This window comes from Cajanus cajan, chromosome 2, assembly GCF_000230855.2.
Source record: "Cajanus cajan strain Asha chromosome 2, NIPB_CcT2T_4, whole genome shotgun sequence".
Classification (NCBI taxonomy): Eukaryota; Viridiplantae; Streptophyta; class Magnoliopsida; order Fabales; family Fabaceae; genus Cajanus; species Cajanus cajan.
Window position 1 is genome coordinate 21,997,701 of NC_138518.1, and position 17,516 is coordinate 22,015,216.

General features: G+C 34.9%; 1 protein-coding gene across 1 annotated transcript; it reads left to right on the top strand.

Moving 5' to 3' along the window:
* The first annotated feature begins 351 nt into the window (after positions 1-351).
* On the top strand, positions 352-16,422 carry LOC109790131 (DNA-directed RNA polymerase 3B, chloroplastic). Its single transcript, XM_020349238.3, has 19 exons — positions 352-1,175; positions 2,024-2,227; positions 2,321-2,454; positions 2,945-3,014; positions 3,553-3,611; positions 4,297-4,414; positions 4,716-4,829; positions 5,565-5,696; positions 5,873-6,289; positions 6,622-6,672; positions 8,013-8,083; positions 8,517-8,601; positions 8,718-8,870; positions 9,187-9,261; positions 9,425-9,514; positions 13,203-13,250; positions 13,327-13,441; positions 14,905-15,008; positions 15,758-16,422. Exons 1-19 carry the CDS (start codon positions 462-464, stop codon positions 15,866-15,868), a joined length of 2,865 nt encoding a protein of 954 aa, XP_020204827.1. The 5' UTR covers positions 352-461; the 3' UTR covers positions 15,869-16,422.
* Positions 16,423-17,516: the final 1,094 nt, after the last annotated feature.

Consider the following 17,516-nt stretch of genomic DNA (forward strand, 5'->3'; position numbering starts at 1 on the left):
ATTATTATTTATCAATATCAACATTATTAAAAAATAAAATATAATATCTTTTAGTATTATGCAAATAATCAACAAATAATAATTAAATTGTACATAAAAAAGGAGAATATTCATGAACAATTAGGATGTGAATATATATATATATATATAAAATATGCATTTATTATATTTTAGATTTATAAACATTCAAGTTCGAAAAAGAAAAATGAACCTATGTTTCTGAGTTGGGTCACATTCATGGTTACGCCTGAACTCGTGAAGATAGAACATCCAACAAACAACAAAATAAAAAATAAAAAAAATAAAAAGAAATGAATAAATACAATATATATTTTAAAAAAATCTTCTGCTGGGTCCATACTCCGTAGGATTACAAGGTTTAAGAGAGGTTTGAACCTCATCCTCGAAGGCGAGAAACGCAACCACCCTCTTCCTTTTCCCAGCGTGGTTCCGGTAACACAATGACATTGGCGACTTCATTCCCCACTCCTCAGGTTCACGCCTTCGACAACCCCACCAGAAGCCACCTTCAAATTAGACGCAAGCCCCACCGAACCCTCCACTTTCTCCTAATCCCAACCTCGTCCCCTTCCTCGCCCCTTTTCTCGTGCTCTTCCTTCCCCCTCACACACTCCGATCCCATCCTCCAATTCCGCCACCACCACCTCCTCTCCACCGACGGCAACTTCGTCGTCGAGGACCTCGGCGCGGAGGAGGCCTCCCCGGCGCCGCCGAGGATCTTCGTCCAGGAGCCGCCGTGGCTGTTCCTCAAGGGCTGGCTGCTGCAGGAGAAGGAGAAGGAGAAGTACAATTCGCTGCGGCGGAGGCAGATTGTGGCGGAGACGGAGGCGTGGGAGAGGATGGTGGAGGAGTACAGGGAAATGGAGAGGGAGATGCGGCAGAAGATGTTGGCACCCAATTTGCCGCACGTCAAGGCGCTCCTGTTGGGCTGGTTCGAGCCATTCCGGGCCGCTGTGGAGGCCGAGCAGGAGGCCCATCGGGCCAGGACTAAGAAGCAGCAGGACTGTAGTGCCCCCCACATCGACGACTTGCCTGCCGATAAGCTTGCGGTTATTGTCATGCATAAGATGGTGGCCATGGTAATGGAGAATGGAGAAGGCTGTGTTCAGCTTTGTCATGCTGCTGTTCATATTGGCATGGCGATAGAACAGGAGGTAATGGCGCTATTTTGTTTTCGACATAGGGTGTGTCTGGATAAATATCGGAGAAGAAAAAATGACGAAGAAAAATTGAAATAAGCTTTTCTATAAATTAAAATTAGCTTATACACAAATTTAAAATAAGATTTTGAAGAAGATAATAGGAGAGCTTTTAAAAATTAACTTGGGCATAACTGCATAAGTTAATTTTATTGTATGGAGAAACTTATTTCATTTTTTCTTCCTACTTTTTTTTTCTTCCAAAGAGTGCTTGTAGAGAAATTTGTCCAAACAGGACCTTACATGAATGGGTTAGTTCTCGGTTTGGTTGGTTATGAGATTAACCTTTGGCTCAATTGTGGTTGGGTAAAATCCTCGCTGTAGGTAGCTTTCTTTTTAGTAACCAAGTTATTTGTGCTGCTGATGATTAATCTTCAATAGAGAAACTGACTTGCTATCGTAAGTGGAGACTCCTCTTTCAATCACGCGTTTTCAATCATTTAAGACCTTGCTTAAGTGGTACAAGTCCAGTTTTACTAGGACCAATGACTTGTTAGTCCCTATAGGTAGCTTTTGGACTATTATTGATATTGTAGGTAAAGTCTACATGGAGTTGGAGTTTAATTCCATATAACCGATCACTATTTTGTAAGACAGGGTTAGTTGGGTGCATCATGAATGCCAATGCAGAGTAGTAAAACCACATTAGCCTCCAATGCTTAATTGGTATAATCGTGGATTTTTTAGAGTCAATTTGGCTGAATTTCTTCACAGACACTTGTAAGAGAAGAAAATAAAATGAATCAAACTTTTGTTTGATGCAGCTATTTTATAGATGTTGTAACTCTCTTATTGTATTTCAGGTTAGGATTCATAAGTTCATTGAAGGAAATAAAAGTAGCCGGTATAAGAAGACAGAGGCTGGTGCCGAAGACAGTTTGGATAGAGATAAAGAAAAACAGAGAAATTATTTAAACAATTTAATTAAAAAAAATAGACTGAGAGAAGTGCAGATGGTATTGAAAAAAGAAGAATGTAGTCCTTGGAGCCGGGACACACAGGCCAAGGTTTTTCTTTGAGTAATTCATTATCTTCTCTTTCTCTATCTCTTTTGGTTTTAAGACTGGAATTTAATTAGTTAACTGTATGAAATTATGCAGCTGGGATGTCGATTAATAGAATTATTAATTGAAACAGCCTATGTACATTCTCCGGTTAGCCAGTCTGCTGATACACCACCTGATATTCGACCGGCTTTCAGTCATGGGTTTAAAGCTGTACCATGGCATCAAGGGTGAGGCTTTGCATTTTTCTTTCTGGAAAGGGTGGGGTGGGGTAACTCGGTAACTAGGATTTAGTGCCTTGACCACCCTCCCTTAACGATTAAGTGACATTGTCTGGTTAGAGAAAGTTAAGATTGGTTGTCTGTGATAGGAGATAATTTGGGTATTATATTTAATGTATCTTGTTAATATATCTCTTTGTCACGCATGTTCCCCCCTCTCCCAACATACACGTACAAAAAGGATGCTGATGCTATTTAGCATAGAATGTATTGTGGTGAAGTATGACACTTAATCTATGCTTAAGAAAAATGGAAGAATAATAGTCAACATTATAAAAGAGGTTCTCAAAGTTTCCCATGTCTATGGGGTAGATAGATGTTTTAAACTGTGACCAATGTATATCTTGAAAGAGTAAGCATGGAAAGGATTGATGGAAGTTTCTTTATTACACTTTTTTTTTTCAATTCTAATTCCAAATAACTGTTTGGGTGCTTGTAGGCAAAAGTTTACAAAGAAGTATGGCGTTATACAATGTGATCCCTTAGTATTAGCTGGGCTTGAAAAATGTGTAAGTTGAGACATTGTCTTCCTCTTCTTAAACAGTATTATGTCATAGATGAAGTTATTCTGTTCATGGTAATGGCTTTAATGATAGCTTCAGGAGTGCAAAGTAAATCCATTATTATCTCTAACTTGTGTATGATATTCCTGTAAATTAGAACTGTTTATAATGTCATTCCCCTCTTCCCAGAAAGAGAAAGAACTAGCATTTAGATTAGATAGAAGAGGATGCTGACACCTTACTTTTTATCAATCTGCTTAAGCATCTTGTTATAGGTGTTCCATTTGCATGGAATCTGGTACATTGTATTTATGACTAGCCAAAATCATGAATAGTTTTGTTGAATGTTGACATAGTGAAATCTGAACTTCCCCAGTAATGCTGTTCATTTGTCCTGTTATTCACAAACTTGTTTGCTATTAAGCATGTCATTGGGCTTAAATTAAACATCAGATACTTCAAACTCATTCAAGATAGTTAGCATGCACTACAGAAAATGTATAAGGTAAGGTTTTTACTTACTGATTTGTGTCTTTTTGTGCAGGCTAAACATATGTTAATACCTTACATGCCAATGTTAATACCTCCCAAAAAATGGAAAGGGTATGACAAATGGAATTGGTTTCCCCTCTTGTAGTGTATTTTGATTTTTGAATGCCTTAATTTTCTGTGATTTTACTTTGTTATGGCATGATTTATTGTGCTCAGTTTCAACCTCGCTCAAGGCCAATAGAGAAAGAAATGCAACTATTGAGTTAGCTACTTCTCTTAAACTTGAAAATGAACATGAATTTGAAAAATATGGAAATAGTAGATGCAAGTAACTTTTTCACTTTTTTTAATTAATATTTTAGCCCATGCAATGCATAAGGTATATTTTTATTTTATACAACTAAAATTTATAACAAGTAAATAATTTTTATTATATAAATTATACAAGAATTAAATTTATAATAAATAAATATTTTTTATCTTGTAAATTATATTTTAGATTTATGATAAATAATTTATATTGCGATACAAATTTATTTTTTTCAATTTAATTTTTTTAAAATATGAAATTTAATATATAAATAAAAAATGATAGATTTAAATGTAGCAGAGGTTAAGAAAGAATCCCTAAAAATATTATTGTCGAAGAAAATTGGCTAAAACCACTTGTTGAAGAATGGTCCCTAAAATCACTCGATCGAGAAAATTAATCTAATTTTATATATAGATGGAAATATTATCCTTAATGTCTTCGTTGCTTATTTGTGTGTTTAACATTTAATAACACCCTTTCCAGATATGACAAAGGCGGATACTTGTTCTTACCCTCTTATATCATGCGGACTCATGGATCTAGGAAGCAACAAGATGTAATGAAGAATGTCAATGGAGCACAAATGCAGAAAGTTTTTGAGGTGGCGTATGTAAATTTCAATTTTCTTTTTTGATTGCCAAGCAAAGTATGGCAGTAGTATGTTAAAATAAAAGCCCTGTTAAAAAAATGGATGCACTGTATGCATTTACCAAATCAGCGATTAGTAACTTGCTTTCATTCAATTGTTACAAGTTTCTTATTATTAAAAATTTGTTGTAAGTATCTCTGAACAGTTTAATATTTGTAGTCTTCATTTGCTGGTTCATTGAATTGTATCTATTGTTCTGCCTAGAGCATCGTTTTTTTTTTTCATAATAAAAGGGCATCATTGTTTTGTGCAGGCCTTGGATATTCTCGGGAACACCAAGTGGCGAGTAAATAGAAGATTGCTTGGAGTTGTGGAGTCCATTTGGGCTGGAGGAGGTAACATTGCAGGACTGGTTGATTGTAAAGATGTAAGCATAAATAAAAAAGTCAATTGATTACTTGTATATTATTCCTTCCATCTAATTTTCTTCTTCTTATGTTTCAAAATACAGATATAAATAAAATTTTCATGGCATGTGTGTGTTTGGGGCTGGGGGTGAGGGGGCAGATTTTGAAGGCTTCATAAAAAGAATGTGCAGAAATATGCTGTATATTTCTCTACTTTGGGAAAAGATACATAATTTGTATGAATAGAATAAAGGGCGGCCCAGTGCACGAGGCTCCCACCTAGTGGGGTCTGGGGAGGGTAGATGTACGCAGCCTTACCCCCGCAAGCGGAGAGGCTGTTTCCAGGACTCGAACCCGTGACCTCTTGGTCACTAAGCAGCAACCTTAAAATCTGTGAGCTAATCTAGTCCTGAAGATCAGGGAATAATCTGCCTGAATATCAGAAAATAATCTCCCTAAATATTAAGAAATAATCTTTCCTATAAATCTTAAAATGGAAAGGGGGAAATAAATACAACAGATTCTAATTACATCAAATCCTATGACAAATCAAATCACACAATTCTAAATTGCAACGAGTCTGGAGTAATGAGTAATAAGTATAAAATTTTCAAATTCATTTGATGGCCAAGTCCATACACAATTTTTAAAAAAATACTCTGCTAATTGTTTTTGTCAATCATACAATGAATTCTCAATGTTACATATTACTGTGCCATTAATCTGGCCCACATAAATTTTTCTTTGACTTGTAGGTTCCTTTACCAGATAAGCCACTTGTAGAGGATTTAAAGCAAATTCAAGAATGGAAATGCAGTGTAAGGAAGGCCAAAAAAATTAATATGGAAAGGCATTCTCTAAGATGTGACACTGAACTGAAGCTTTCTGTAAGATCTTCCCTCTCGTTGTAAAATATCTTTTCTATGCTATGCTTGGACTATTGGGAACAACTGAAAATTCCAATTTTAGTTATATCAGTGACCTATGTGATCTTTACTCACATCCTAGTACTTATTGGTGACATAGATGAGCAATAATTATGACAAAATTCATTCTGCAACAGGTGGCACGAAAAATGAAAGATGAGGAAGGCTTTTATTATCCACACAATCTTGATTTCCGTGGAAGAGCCTATCCTATGCATCCTCATTTGAATCATTTAGGTTCTGATCTGTGTCGAGGACTTCTCGAATTTGCTGAAGGGCGGCCATTGGGAAAGTCTGGACTCAGGTGGCTGAAGATACATCTAGCAAACTTGTATGCAGGTGGTATTGAGAAGCAGTCTTATGATGAGCGCCTAGGATTTATAGAGAATCATATTCATGATATATTTGATTCAGCCGATGACCCTATAAATGGAAATCGTTGGTGGTTAATGGCTGAGGATCCTTTCCAATGCCTTGCTGCTTGTATTAATCTATCTGAGGCATTAAGGAGCTCATCACCAAATTCTTTTATATCACATCTTCCAATTCATCAGGTAAGTTCTTTGTTTGAGAGGCAAAGAAAAAAATTGTTGTTATAGCTTTTGGAATTTCTTTTCATATTGTCCAAATTGATTCCAAGCATACACCCTCAAGACCAAATTTGATCTTCAATATTATTTTACTGTCTAAAAGGTAATATGCAATCAAGAGAAAACAAAAAAAGAAAAGCAAACATAAAATTTGGTACCAAATCTTTGAAAGTGAACACATTGTGGGCCTTTTCATGCTGCAGAACTCTATAATATGGGGTCACTTTTCAATTTAATTTTTTTTTCAGTATGTTTTCAAAATAATTGTTAGTAATGCTGCTCTGGTATTTTTTTAGGATGGGTCCTGTAATGGCTTACAGCACTATGCAGCTTTGGGAAGAGATAACGTAGGCTTACTTATCTCATTTCTTTGTTTTTGAAATCACTTTTAATATAATCTATCTATTCCTTTTAAACTTAGGATTTGTGATGATTTTACTGTTATATATTGTTTATGTAGTTTTCTTCACTATTTATCCTTGAGTCACTTTGACATTTGATATGCTTGTACTGTTAAAATGAAAAATCATTTCTGGAACATTGGACTTAACCTAATACCAGAAGCTTCTAGGTAAGCTGGTCGAGTCTCTTTGATCACTTTGAAGATTTCAATCCTTACTGCCTCTGTTCTTCATAAGTTGAATTTAATAATAAGGTAAAGAGTGTCAATGTGTTTGTTCATGCTCTAAACCAAACAGTTTTTGCATGAAGGGTGGGTTGTAGATCTAAAATCATTTATAGAACATTGGAGTTAACCTAATACTGGAAGCTTCTAGGCAAGGTGGTCGAGTCTCTATTATGACTTTCAAAATTTCTATCCTTACTTCCTCTGTTCTTCGTAAGCTGAATTTAATAACAAGGTAAAGAGTGTCAATGTGTTGTTCATGCTCTAAACCAAACAGTTCTTGCGTGAAGGGTGTGTTGCAGATCTGAAATCATTAATGTGTTTTTACTTAACAGATTAAGCTTTTAGGAAAGTTGGCCCTTGACAAGTTTTAGTGTCTTGAAATAAAATAACCACTCCCTAGTACTCATGTGAATCGCTGTCATGATATAAATACAGCTTATTCAATACATAGTAATATGGTCTTCATTTTTGTTTTTGTTTATTTTGGTTGCTTTTTTCTTCTTCATTACTTTCATATGATTATATGTCAATGTTAGGTAACATTCTTTTATGGACACTAATTTTACGAGTGATGGCAATCTTCCAATTTATAATTTGTTATTTGTTTTTTCATTCTGGCAGTCATTGGTTTTAAATTTATATACATCAACATGCTTCTAGTTAATTGTGGTGAATATTTTTTTTGTTCCCTTTCTTGTATGTTGGATCAAGATCTAATTAAAATTGGCCATGCTTTGTACTTATGTTGTATTTTCCTGACCTGGATCATTGATCAATATCGCCAAAAACTCATGCTTGCAATGGTTGATAATTAATTACATTTCTATGGAAATTAAGGCATTTATTTTGCTATTTAATCACATTCTAAAACAGTTATCATGATCTTAGTCAGTGCAGTGTTCATTAATCTGTTCCACACAAATATTTGGTCCCTTGTTTGCTTTTGATCCACTGTTTTTCATTTCTTGGGTGGCTAAAGCGATAAATTATTCTACATTACTTTCTATTTCTGATATGTGGTACTATTCTCACTTTACTGGAATATATGTACTTTTTCAGCTGGAGGCTGCTGCAGTTAACTTGGTTGCTAAAGAGAAACCTGCTGATGTTTACACAGAGATTGCTGTTAGGTATATTATATTCATTTCAGCAATTTCTATGTTTCACATTTGTTGTTGTTACTACACTATATTGTTAGACTTGAGCACAAAAGGAAAGCCTTATCCAAAAGACTAGTCCATTAGGTGGAAGAGCTTCATGGTTTAAATATCGCATCAATCTTTTTATATTTCTCAAAGTGGGACTCCTAACATATACTGAGCTTGGAGCTTTTTTTGTTATAATTGTAGTCCTTCAATGAATGGAAGTACTTAAATGTTTGTGGTTTTCATTAGTAGTTGGATGTTTGATATATCCTACTTCTTGACCTATTATGCTCATGTAAATTATCCGGATAATAGAAGAACTTTTGGGATCCATCATCCCATGGGTGTTCAATTTATTCTTGTCATAATTGCTTTGGACAATAAATATTTTGGTCTCCTTTTTTTGTAACATGAGCAGGGTTTATGATATAATGAAACGAGACAGCAACAAAGACCCAGATACATTTCCAAATGCTTTGTTAGCAAAGGTGTTGATTGATCAGGTCAGTCTTGATTTAAGTTTCAGAGTTATGCTAATTGCTAAATGATACAAAATTTACTCCAGCAATTGGCTGTGGCTCTTTTTCTGTTCTACTCTAAACTTTTTGGAAGTATTCAGATTGATAGGAAACTGGTCAAACAGACAGTAATGACTTCTGTTTATGGTGTTACTTATATTGGGGCGCGAGAGCAAATTAAGAGAAGATTAGAGGAGAAAGGTCTCATTACTGATGATAGACTATTATATACTGCAGCTTGCTATGCAGCTAAGGTAAGTATCAGCTACACTATTCTAGGATTTTAGCTGTTAGAGGTTGCAATAGCTGCCTTGATGTGCAATTATTAATCTATTATCGATGCATTATGAGTCCACTTCCTTCTGGAATGATCGATACTTGATAGAATAGAACAGCAAACTTTTCTTTCTCTTAAGATAATTTATGAAAATAAAGAGAAAAAGAAGAAAGGAAAATCTTTGTTAATGTGCTTATAAATTCCATCATGATTCTTGATCTATTTAAATGCTCCTATCATTCTGGTTCATATGAGGAAGTTTGATTTACATTGTCAAAACCTAATTTCTAAAGGTGACATTGGCTGCCCTCGGGGAAGTTTTTGAAGCTGCACGTGGCATTATGGGTTGGCTTGGGGATTGTGCAAAGGTTAGCTGTCTTATCACAACAATATGTTGAATTCCAAATGATGCTATCGGTCCTATTGGTTACTATTGTCACTTTGCATGTGGGATATGCGTATATTGTGTGGCTGCATTTTTCCTTTGCGTGTCTCTTTTCCTGAAAGGTGGAGTTCTGAAACATTCTACAGGTGATTGCTTATGAAAACCAGGCTGTTTACTGGACCACTCCTCTTGGTCTTCCTGTTGTACAACCATACTGTAAAACTGAACGTTATCAGGTAAGCCTTCTATATATTGATTTTCTTCTTGTTTTAAGGAAGATAAAACAAGAGACAACTAAATTTGTGTGTATTACACAGCAGAGCAAAGTATTATATACTATGGTAATAAATAAAGGAATATGGATAACCTAATGGCCTAATCACTGTAATTATGTAGATCCTAAAAACATGATACATTATTTCTAAGATATCAAGTAATATTTAACACTTCCCCTCATGTTGAAACATATAAATCATATGCACTGCTCTTGTTACATATTACTTACATAATTAATTCGAGGATCCCTCAAAGACTTGGTGAAGACATCTATGAATTGATCATTGGAAATGACAAACTTAGTAGTGATGTCTCGAGATAAAATCTCCTTAATGGAGTGACAATCTACCTTAATGTGCTTAGTTCTATCATGGAACCCTGGATTTGATGCAATGTGCATGCCAACTTGTTTATTAGAAACGAGTGTTATCTGTGTTGGACCTTGCAAGAACATTTGGTTTCTTACATTCCCAAGAAATCAAGTTATCAACAATAACATTGCAATATTCAGAATCAAAAGGGGATCTTCTAAAGTTGGAGAGCTTGCTCAATCTGCATATGAATATCTCACAACTTTTGTATGACCTATCTTAATATAAAAGACCTTTTTCCTAGAGCTCCTTTGATGTACTCCCTCCAGTACATTATATGAGAAACAAATAACTAATCAATCAAGACTAATAAAAGTGGTTAATTTTAATTAATAATGAGGGTGACTAGAAAAAAGGCTGGAGGTGACTAGAAAAAAGGCTGGAGGTGACTAGAAAAAAAGGGAAATCGTCACTGGAAAAAGGGCACTGGAGAGAAACACAGTTTCCCCAAAAAATAAAAAAATGGCATCAATAGATAGTGGGTCTATTGGGAAGGCATACAATTGGATTGCTTCTTGTCAGGCTCTAGATTCCATGTACTCCCTCTATTTGTGTTAGACAATGTAGCATATTATTATATTATATACTGCGGGCAATAAATAAATAAATTATTGTTATTAACTAGAGATGAGGCTTTATCAGATATATAAGTGGGGAGTATTATTGAGTTTGGTGTGTGGATAAATGGTGGGTAGTCATTTTTAAATGATTAAGCACTATTGGACTTGGTACATGGATAAATAGTGGGTAACCCTTTCTAAATGATCTAGGATAGGTGAGATAGGTATAGTTATGCCAAGTTTGATGAATCTCCTTGTCTTCGTTTCTATTTTATTTTGATCCAACAAATTGCATCTTTTCCTTTTCTTGGTACCGTTTTGGCCAGCATTGTCTTGTCTCCTTGTCGGGAACTGATTCTTTGACTATTGGTGATGTAGCTGACGTTGGCACTACCATCCGTTGCTAAAGGAGTCATGTCAACAAAGCTCGTCTTTGTCTTTTCTTTGGTAGCAGAGGGAGTTGTCACAACATTCTTGGCTACGGACTTACTTGTCTTGAAGTGAGATCTTCAGTGGCAAAGGATTTGGTGAAGTGCTTGGCCAGCATGATGGCAAGAGAAGAGGAGGATTTGGTTTTGAGTTCGCCCATTTTCAAATCGCTAATCACTCTCTGCCTTACCATGCCTTGGCAGAGGAAGAGAGAGTCAGGTTCAAGAGAGAAATAAGCTTGATAGAGATTAGCAATTTGAAAATGGGTGAGCACAAGACCAAATCCTCCTCTTTTCCCATCAGCCAAGCATGCCACCAGATCCTCTAATGTTGAAGATCACACTTTGAGCAAGTTTGTAGCCAAGAAAGTTGTGACAATTCCCTCTACTGTAAAAGAAGAGTCAAAGACCATCTTTGTTGATGTAACTCCCTCTGCAATGGACAATAATGATAGTGATGGCGAAGCTCCCAACACAATATTCGTCAGAGAGATAGTTCCTGACAAGGAGGTCAAGCTAAAATAGTTCTAGGATAAGAAAAAGAAGAAATCCATTGATCAAAATCAAATAGAAACGTAGATGAGGAGATTCATAAAGCTCAATGTCACTATACCCAAGTCTTGTTTATCTTGGATCATTTAAAAAGGGTTACCCACCATTTTTCCATGCACTAGGCCCGATAGTGCTAGACATAAGGTAGTCTATTTGGGAAAACTCAAGTTCCATTTCAAGTAAAGATAAGGCCTTATTAGAGTAGTTAAGTGGGGAGCAATCCCCATCTTAGAAGATGGTTTTATAGGGTTAAGTTGGGTTCAATCCCACTTTTTATGACAAATGAATAATTACAAATATCATATTTTCCTAATTATTGTAAGGATGAAACTTAGGTACAATACCATAGGTGCAGTTAGTGTTGTTCTCCAATCAAAATTGAAGCTTCAACTAGGTAATATGCGTTAATATGCATTTACACTTAATGCTGACTGTTGTAATATATATTGATGCATATTTTTGAGTTGAAACTCCAATTCTAATTGGAGAACAATACCATCCTTACCTATGATACTATACCCAAGTTTTGTCCTTATTGTAATTATGTAGATCCTAAAATAGGCACATGAGAAACATCCCATCAAATATCTAATAGAATATGCTCAACAACAATAAAGGTAAAAGGTGAAAACCAAACTTGATGCAGATGAACACTTCATAACATGAGAGAGAATCGTAGAGGAATTTCTAGACAAACAATGAAGTGTTGAAAACATTGAACCTTTTCAACTAGTTGACTCCAAATGATAATATTTGTATCATCTAGCTTTGTTGAAATCGTATGCATGAACGTGATCAGTGATGAGGGAGAGTGATGGAGACGATATGACCATTGGAGATTGTCAAGCTCAAGATACCATATTGAATATGAACACAAAGAGAGAGAATAGAAATCAAGATTGGAAATATTTCTTTAACTGTTTCTCATTACATGATAGTAGTAGCAATTAAACTACGTAAAGTACATGTTGCATCTTGATAGCTATAACAAACATACAAAAAGTTCTAGTAGTACAGCTAAGCAAACCCGAGAGTTAGTTTAGTAACTGCTCTCTTACAATAAATTCACATAAGGGTCTCTATAGCAATACGGTTTAGTGTTTTGTTTGTAGTGGCAGGATGGCATTGCTATTTAGGTTTTTTTTAGAAAATGTGTTGCCTATCTCCCTCATTTGTCTTTTTTCTCACACATCTCTCCCATCTTTTTCGCATATCTTCTGACCATCTCTGGCAACATGTTTGGCCATCTCCAGCAATGTAATTATTCGTCAATTTGAATTATTAAAAGAAAGTATCAAATGGTTTTCAATTTTTTTAAAAATTTGCATACTTGAGTTATTGAAAGGAGTAAGTTTAGATAGACTTACTCTTAGAGTAAACGAATTCTTCCTCTCTCTTTATGTATAATATATATAAGTATATATGTGTGTGTGTATGTATGTATATATTGGCCATCCTGCTTCACTGTTTTCGAGGTTGGTCGTTATTTGGGATTGGGATTTAAAACATTGGACAAGTAAGCCATAGTTTTCAATTGGGAAATGCATCTCATATTAAAGTGCAACTATTGACAAATTATAGTTTTTAGTAAAATAGTTGTGTGTATGATATTGATGGTATAAATTATAGAAATCAATGCCAAATGCCAATAATTATACAATTTAATCCAATTATATGGATTTTAATTTTTTTTCAATCTCCATACTTTTTGCTGATGATTCTTACCATCAACTGCAGATAAGAACATCTCTTCAGCTTTTGGCTTTGCAGAGGGAGGGAAGTGCAGTAAGTATATATAATGTTGATATTCCAGTTTTCTTCTCTTTCTGAACTGTTTTTCATTATTAAGACTGTATTCCAGGTATCTGTCAAGAAGCAAAAAAGTGCATTTCCTCCTAACTTTGTACATTCATTGGATAGTTCGCACATGATGATGACTGCTCTAGCCTGCAATGATGCTGGATTATGTTTTGCAGGTTTGTATAACTCATTATTTTTTCACCAATAAAATAATAACAAATGTGAAGTTTCCCTTTGGAATACAATATTATTGAATATTTGATTTGTGAGAATATGAGAAGGGAAATTTTATGAATGTGCTTGAATGTTTTTTTTACTCAGCAGATTGGTCTATTTATAATAATAATGGTTACAAAGATAATAAATAACTAAGACTATTTTTAAGTAAACAATTGGATCACGGCATCCTAAGATATGTAGAACTCATCTAAACACCAAGCTACTTGAAAGGGTAATAAAAATTAAATGCTCCTATTTTTAATACTCCCCCTCAAACTGGAGAGTAGAGTTTTTCCATTCTTAGCTTTGCATGTTATTCTTTCAAAATCTGGATTGCACAATCCTTTAGTGAGAATGTTAGCAAGTTGACCTTGTGAAGGTACATATGGACTACAGATCAAAACACTATCCAGCTTTTTCTTGATAAAATGCTTATCCACTTCAATAGCTTTCATTCAATCATGTTGAACAAGATTACGAGCATCGCTAATTACTAACTGTTATCACAGTAGAGCTTTATAGGTTTCAACTTCAAGTCTTAAGATAATTTTCAACTAAAGAAATTCACAAATACCTTGTGCCATAGCTTGAACTTCAGCTTCAACACTAGATCGTGCTACAACATTCTGTTTTTTACTTCTCTAAGTTACAAAGTTTCCTTCAAGAAATATGCAATATCTAGTAGCTGATCTCCTATCAGTTGCTGACCCTACCTAGTCAACATTAGCAGATTAATCTTTTTATAATAATAATAATAATAGTTACAATGATAATAAATAACTACAACTATTTTCAAGAGAACAATTAAAATATTACAACTTTCTAAGATACATTGAACTCAGCTATACACTAAGCTAAACCCTAAAATATTATAACTTCCTTAGTATCTTTTAATACTTTCTTCGACTCAAACCTCTCAAATAGTCTTATTAAATATGTGCACTGAATATACAAAATTCCTTAGATTGTGCTATATTGCTCGAGACATCTACACTCCAAAATACCATGAACTTTGAGAAATTTTAGGTTCTATGAATCCCGTTTTAGCTTTTAGGTTCTATGGATATATGTACATTTATTTTCACTTTTTATGCTCGCTCAACTTTGAGATATTTGGTTGGGGGAAATGTCTATAGAAGAAATATGCTTGTTTTCTTTTTACATGGGTTAAATTTTATGACATAATTGTTTGCGGGGGTTCATGATTCATTTTGACACATCTACACTGCAAAATACCATGAACTTTGATAAATTTTTAGGTTCTACGAATCCAGTTTTAGCTTTTAGGTTCTATGAATATATGTACATTTATTTTCACCTGTTATGCTTTTGATTGGTGAAAATGTCTATAGAAGAAATATGCATTGTTTTCTTTTACAAGGATCTTGTTGGTTAAATAATGTGAAATAATTGTTTGCAGGGGTTCATGATTCATTTTGGACACACCCATGCGATGTTGAGAAAATGAATCGGATTCTTAGAGAAAAATTTGTGGAGCTTTATAACATGCCTATACTTGAAAATGTAAGTTCTTGTTGTGGCCTGATTAGTGTATGCGTATTTTCTAGGGAGTACATGGAGAAAAAATATAAGTTATTACTTTTCATCTCATAATCAAATTCATGCAATTTCTTATTAACCTTTAATTTCCAACTATTTTGCTGTAGGTGAGATTAAAGAATGTCTTGAAATTTATCCCATTTTAAAGTAATACCATTAATTGCATATTGAGGTCGTTGAAATTTCTGAAACATGCAAATATGCATCCCATGCACACGTTCATTAATATGAGGACCATTTAACTACAGGATTGGTCATATAGATTTAGTTTATACTGAAGTGGTATTTGCTTGAGGACAGGAGGACCAGAACTCTGGAATCTAGATCCACTTAAAAGCTTAAGTATTAGGTTTCTATTGCCTGAAAATTTGAACTAAATTTATATTATTGTGGAATTGATTTATTATTTATTTATTCACCAAGTTTGTATAAATTACTTTCCCCATGAGCTAGGAACTCTAAATGCTCAGCTCATCCTACTACATACTATTACTGATAACTGGTTGAGAGAATGCTGTATGTTTCTTATAAAAACTTTTATCCATTGGCCAACATCAAACTGGCATAACATCTGAATTGAAAGTAAACTTGTGCTAAATATCGTCCGTGCTTAATCCAAAACTTTTACATTTTTAAACCAGCAGGGTGGGGAAAACAAACCCATGGTCTGTTTTCTTTAATCTTTCTCATGATTAAACTTGATTTGTTGACAGTTGCTTGAGGGCTTCGAGACTACATATCCAGGATTGGCTTTCCCTGCATTGCCAAAGAGAGGTGATTTTGACTTGCAGAAGGTTCTTGATTCTCCATACTTCTTCAACTGAGCAATTTCTCTGCATTCAAAACACAAGTCTAAGTTGCTGTGAAAATATTCTTAACTTCAAATGCAAAATGTGGAGGAATTTCTGGGGTGCAATTCATCCTGTTGGAGATGGGAATGATGATCCAACATTGCTTTTGGAGAAGACCAGGAAGGAAAGAAAATAGATTTTGGAAAAAGTATCTTGTTCTAGAATACACAGAACCTTACACAAGGCTGCTTAAGAGATAAGCTATTATCACCCTTCAAATTTATAATCCACATTCAGGGAAGGAAATTCACCATGAAATTTTAATGTTGGTGATATCCAACACCTGAATTGAGTTGCTGCTGGGCAATAGACGTGGCTAGTGCTAAATGCTTGCAGCCGAATCTTCTGTACAGTGCGGAACCTAGGGCCAGGGCTAACTTTGACAATGCAAAAAGATTTTTAATTCATTTTATTTTTTACATGTAAAATATATGATAGATGTATTATAGTAGATCAGAGAAAGTTCGTCAGGGATATAAACACGCTGCTGTTATTTCTGATTTCTAATAAAATTTATTTACATGAAATTCAATTATAGTATATTGAGAAGAAATGCAAAAGGATTGTAGAATCCATCCTTGTTATCTCAGCTTTAAATTAGACATTATCAGGTTCAATACTATGAATTAAAATGCAGTTCGTTTATATTTAGGCTGCAAGTATCTGTTTTATGATTCGCATGCAAACTATCAACTTTTCATCATAATCTGCGGAAAATATTTAAACCGTTAACAACTTATTTTATGTCGAGTGTCAGAACTTTTCATCACAAAAAGGGGGTGATGATCATTCTTCAAGGGTGTTCCTTTCGAAGTGACATGAAAAAGCTCTGCAATTGGTTTTCGAAGCCTTCTCTAAGTTAAATGAAGGTCTAGGCGCTTGGATTCATCACTGCATCGGCAACAATTTGGCTTGCAATTTCTTGATACCTGTTTGTTCAAATTTGTTCAAATCCTTTGATACCTGTTTTGAGCTCTAGTGACGAGGCTATAGTTCAACCATGTCCATGCCTCATGATTAATGAAATCTGCAAAATACGAATATTGGTCTCCATCGGCTAAACGGTTGCTTTTAGAATCTAGATTTAATACATTATTTTGTCCCCAACATTTTGAAAATTTTTATTCATGTTCCTAAACTAAATTTGTAAGTCTTTCATGATTTTATACTTTTGTAATAATTAATGAAATTTCACAAAACCTTTTTTGTACCACAATACTTGTATACCGTATGGGCCGACCTGACCGAACAATTGTATGGAACCGAACCGGCCGAGCACTCTAATTTATAACCGAATAGTCCGTGTACCCGATCACACCGACCATTCACGAAATGGAACATCTCGTTGTGCTCGGCCGAACAGATGACATTCACCAGTATGATTACGGAGGGATTAATTTACATAATACGCCAGGTTAGTCCCCTAATTTTTCGGGGCCCAATCCCTAATCACGGCCCAACAACAAACACTATAAATAGACCCCCTTTTAAGGTACGTAACCAACTTATCTACCGCATTTATTACGCCGAGTACTTACTTGAGCGTTGGAGTGACTTTGCAGGCACCCCCCCTCACGTCGGACTACCCGGAAAAGAACGAGAAGACCGAGACCCAAGATCA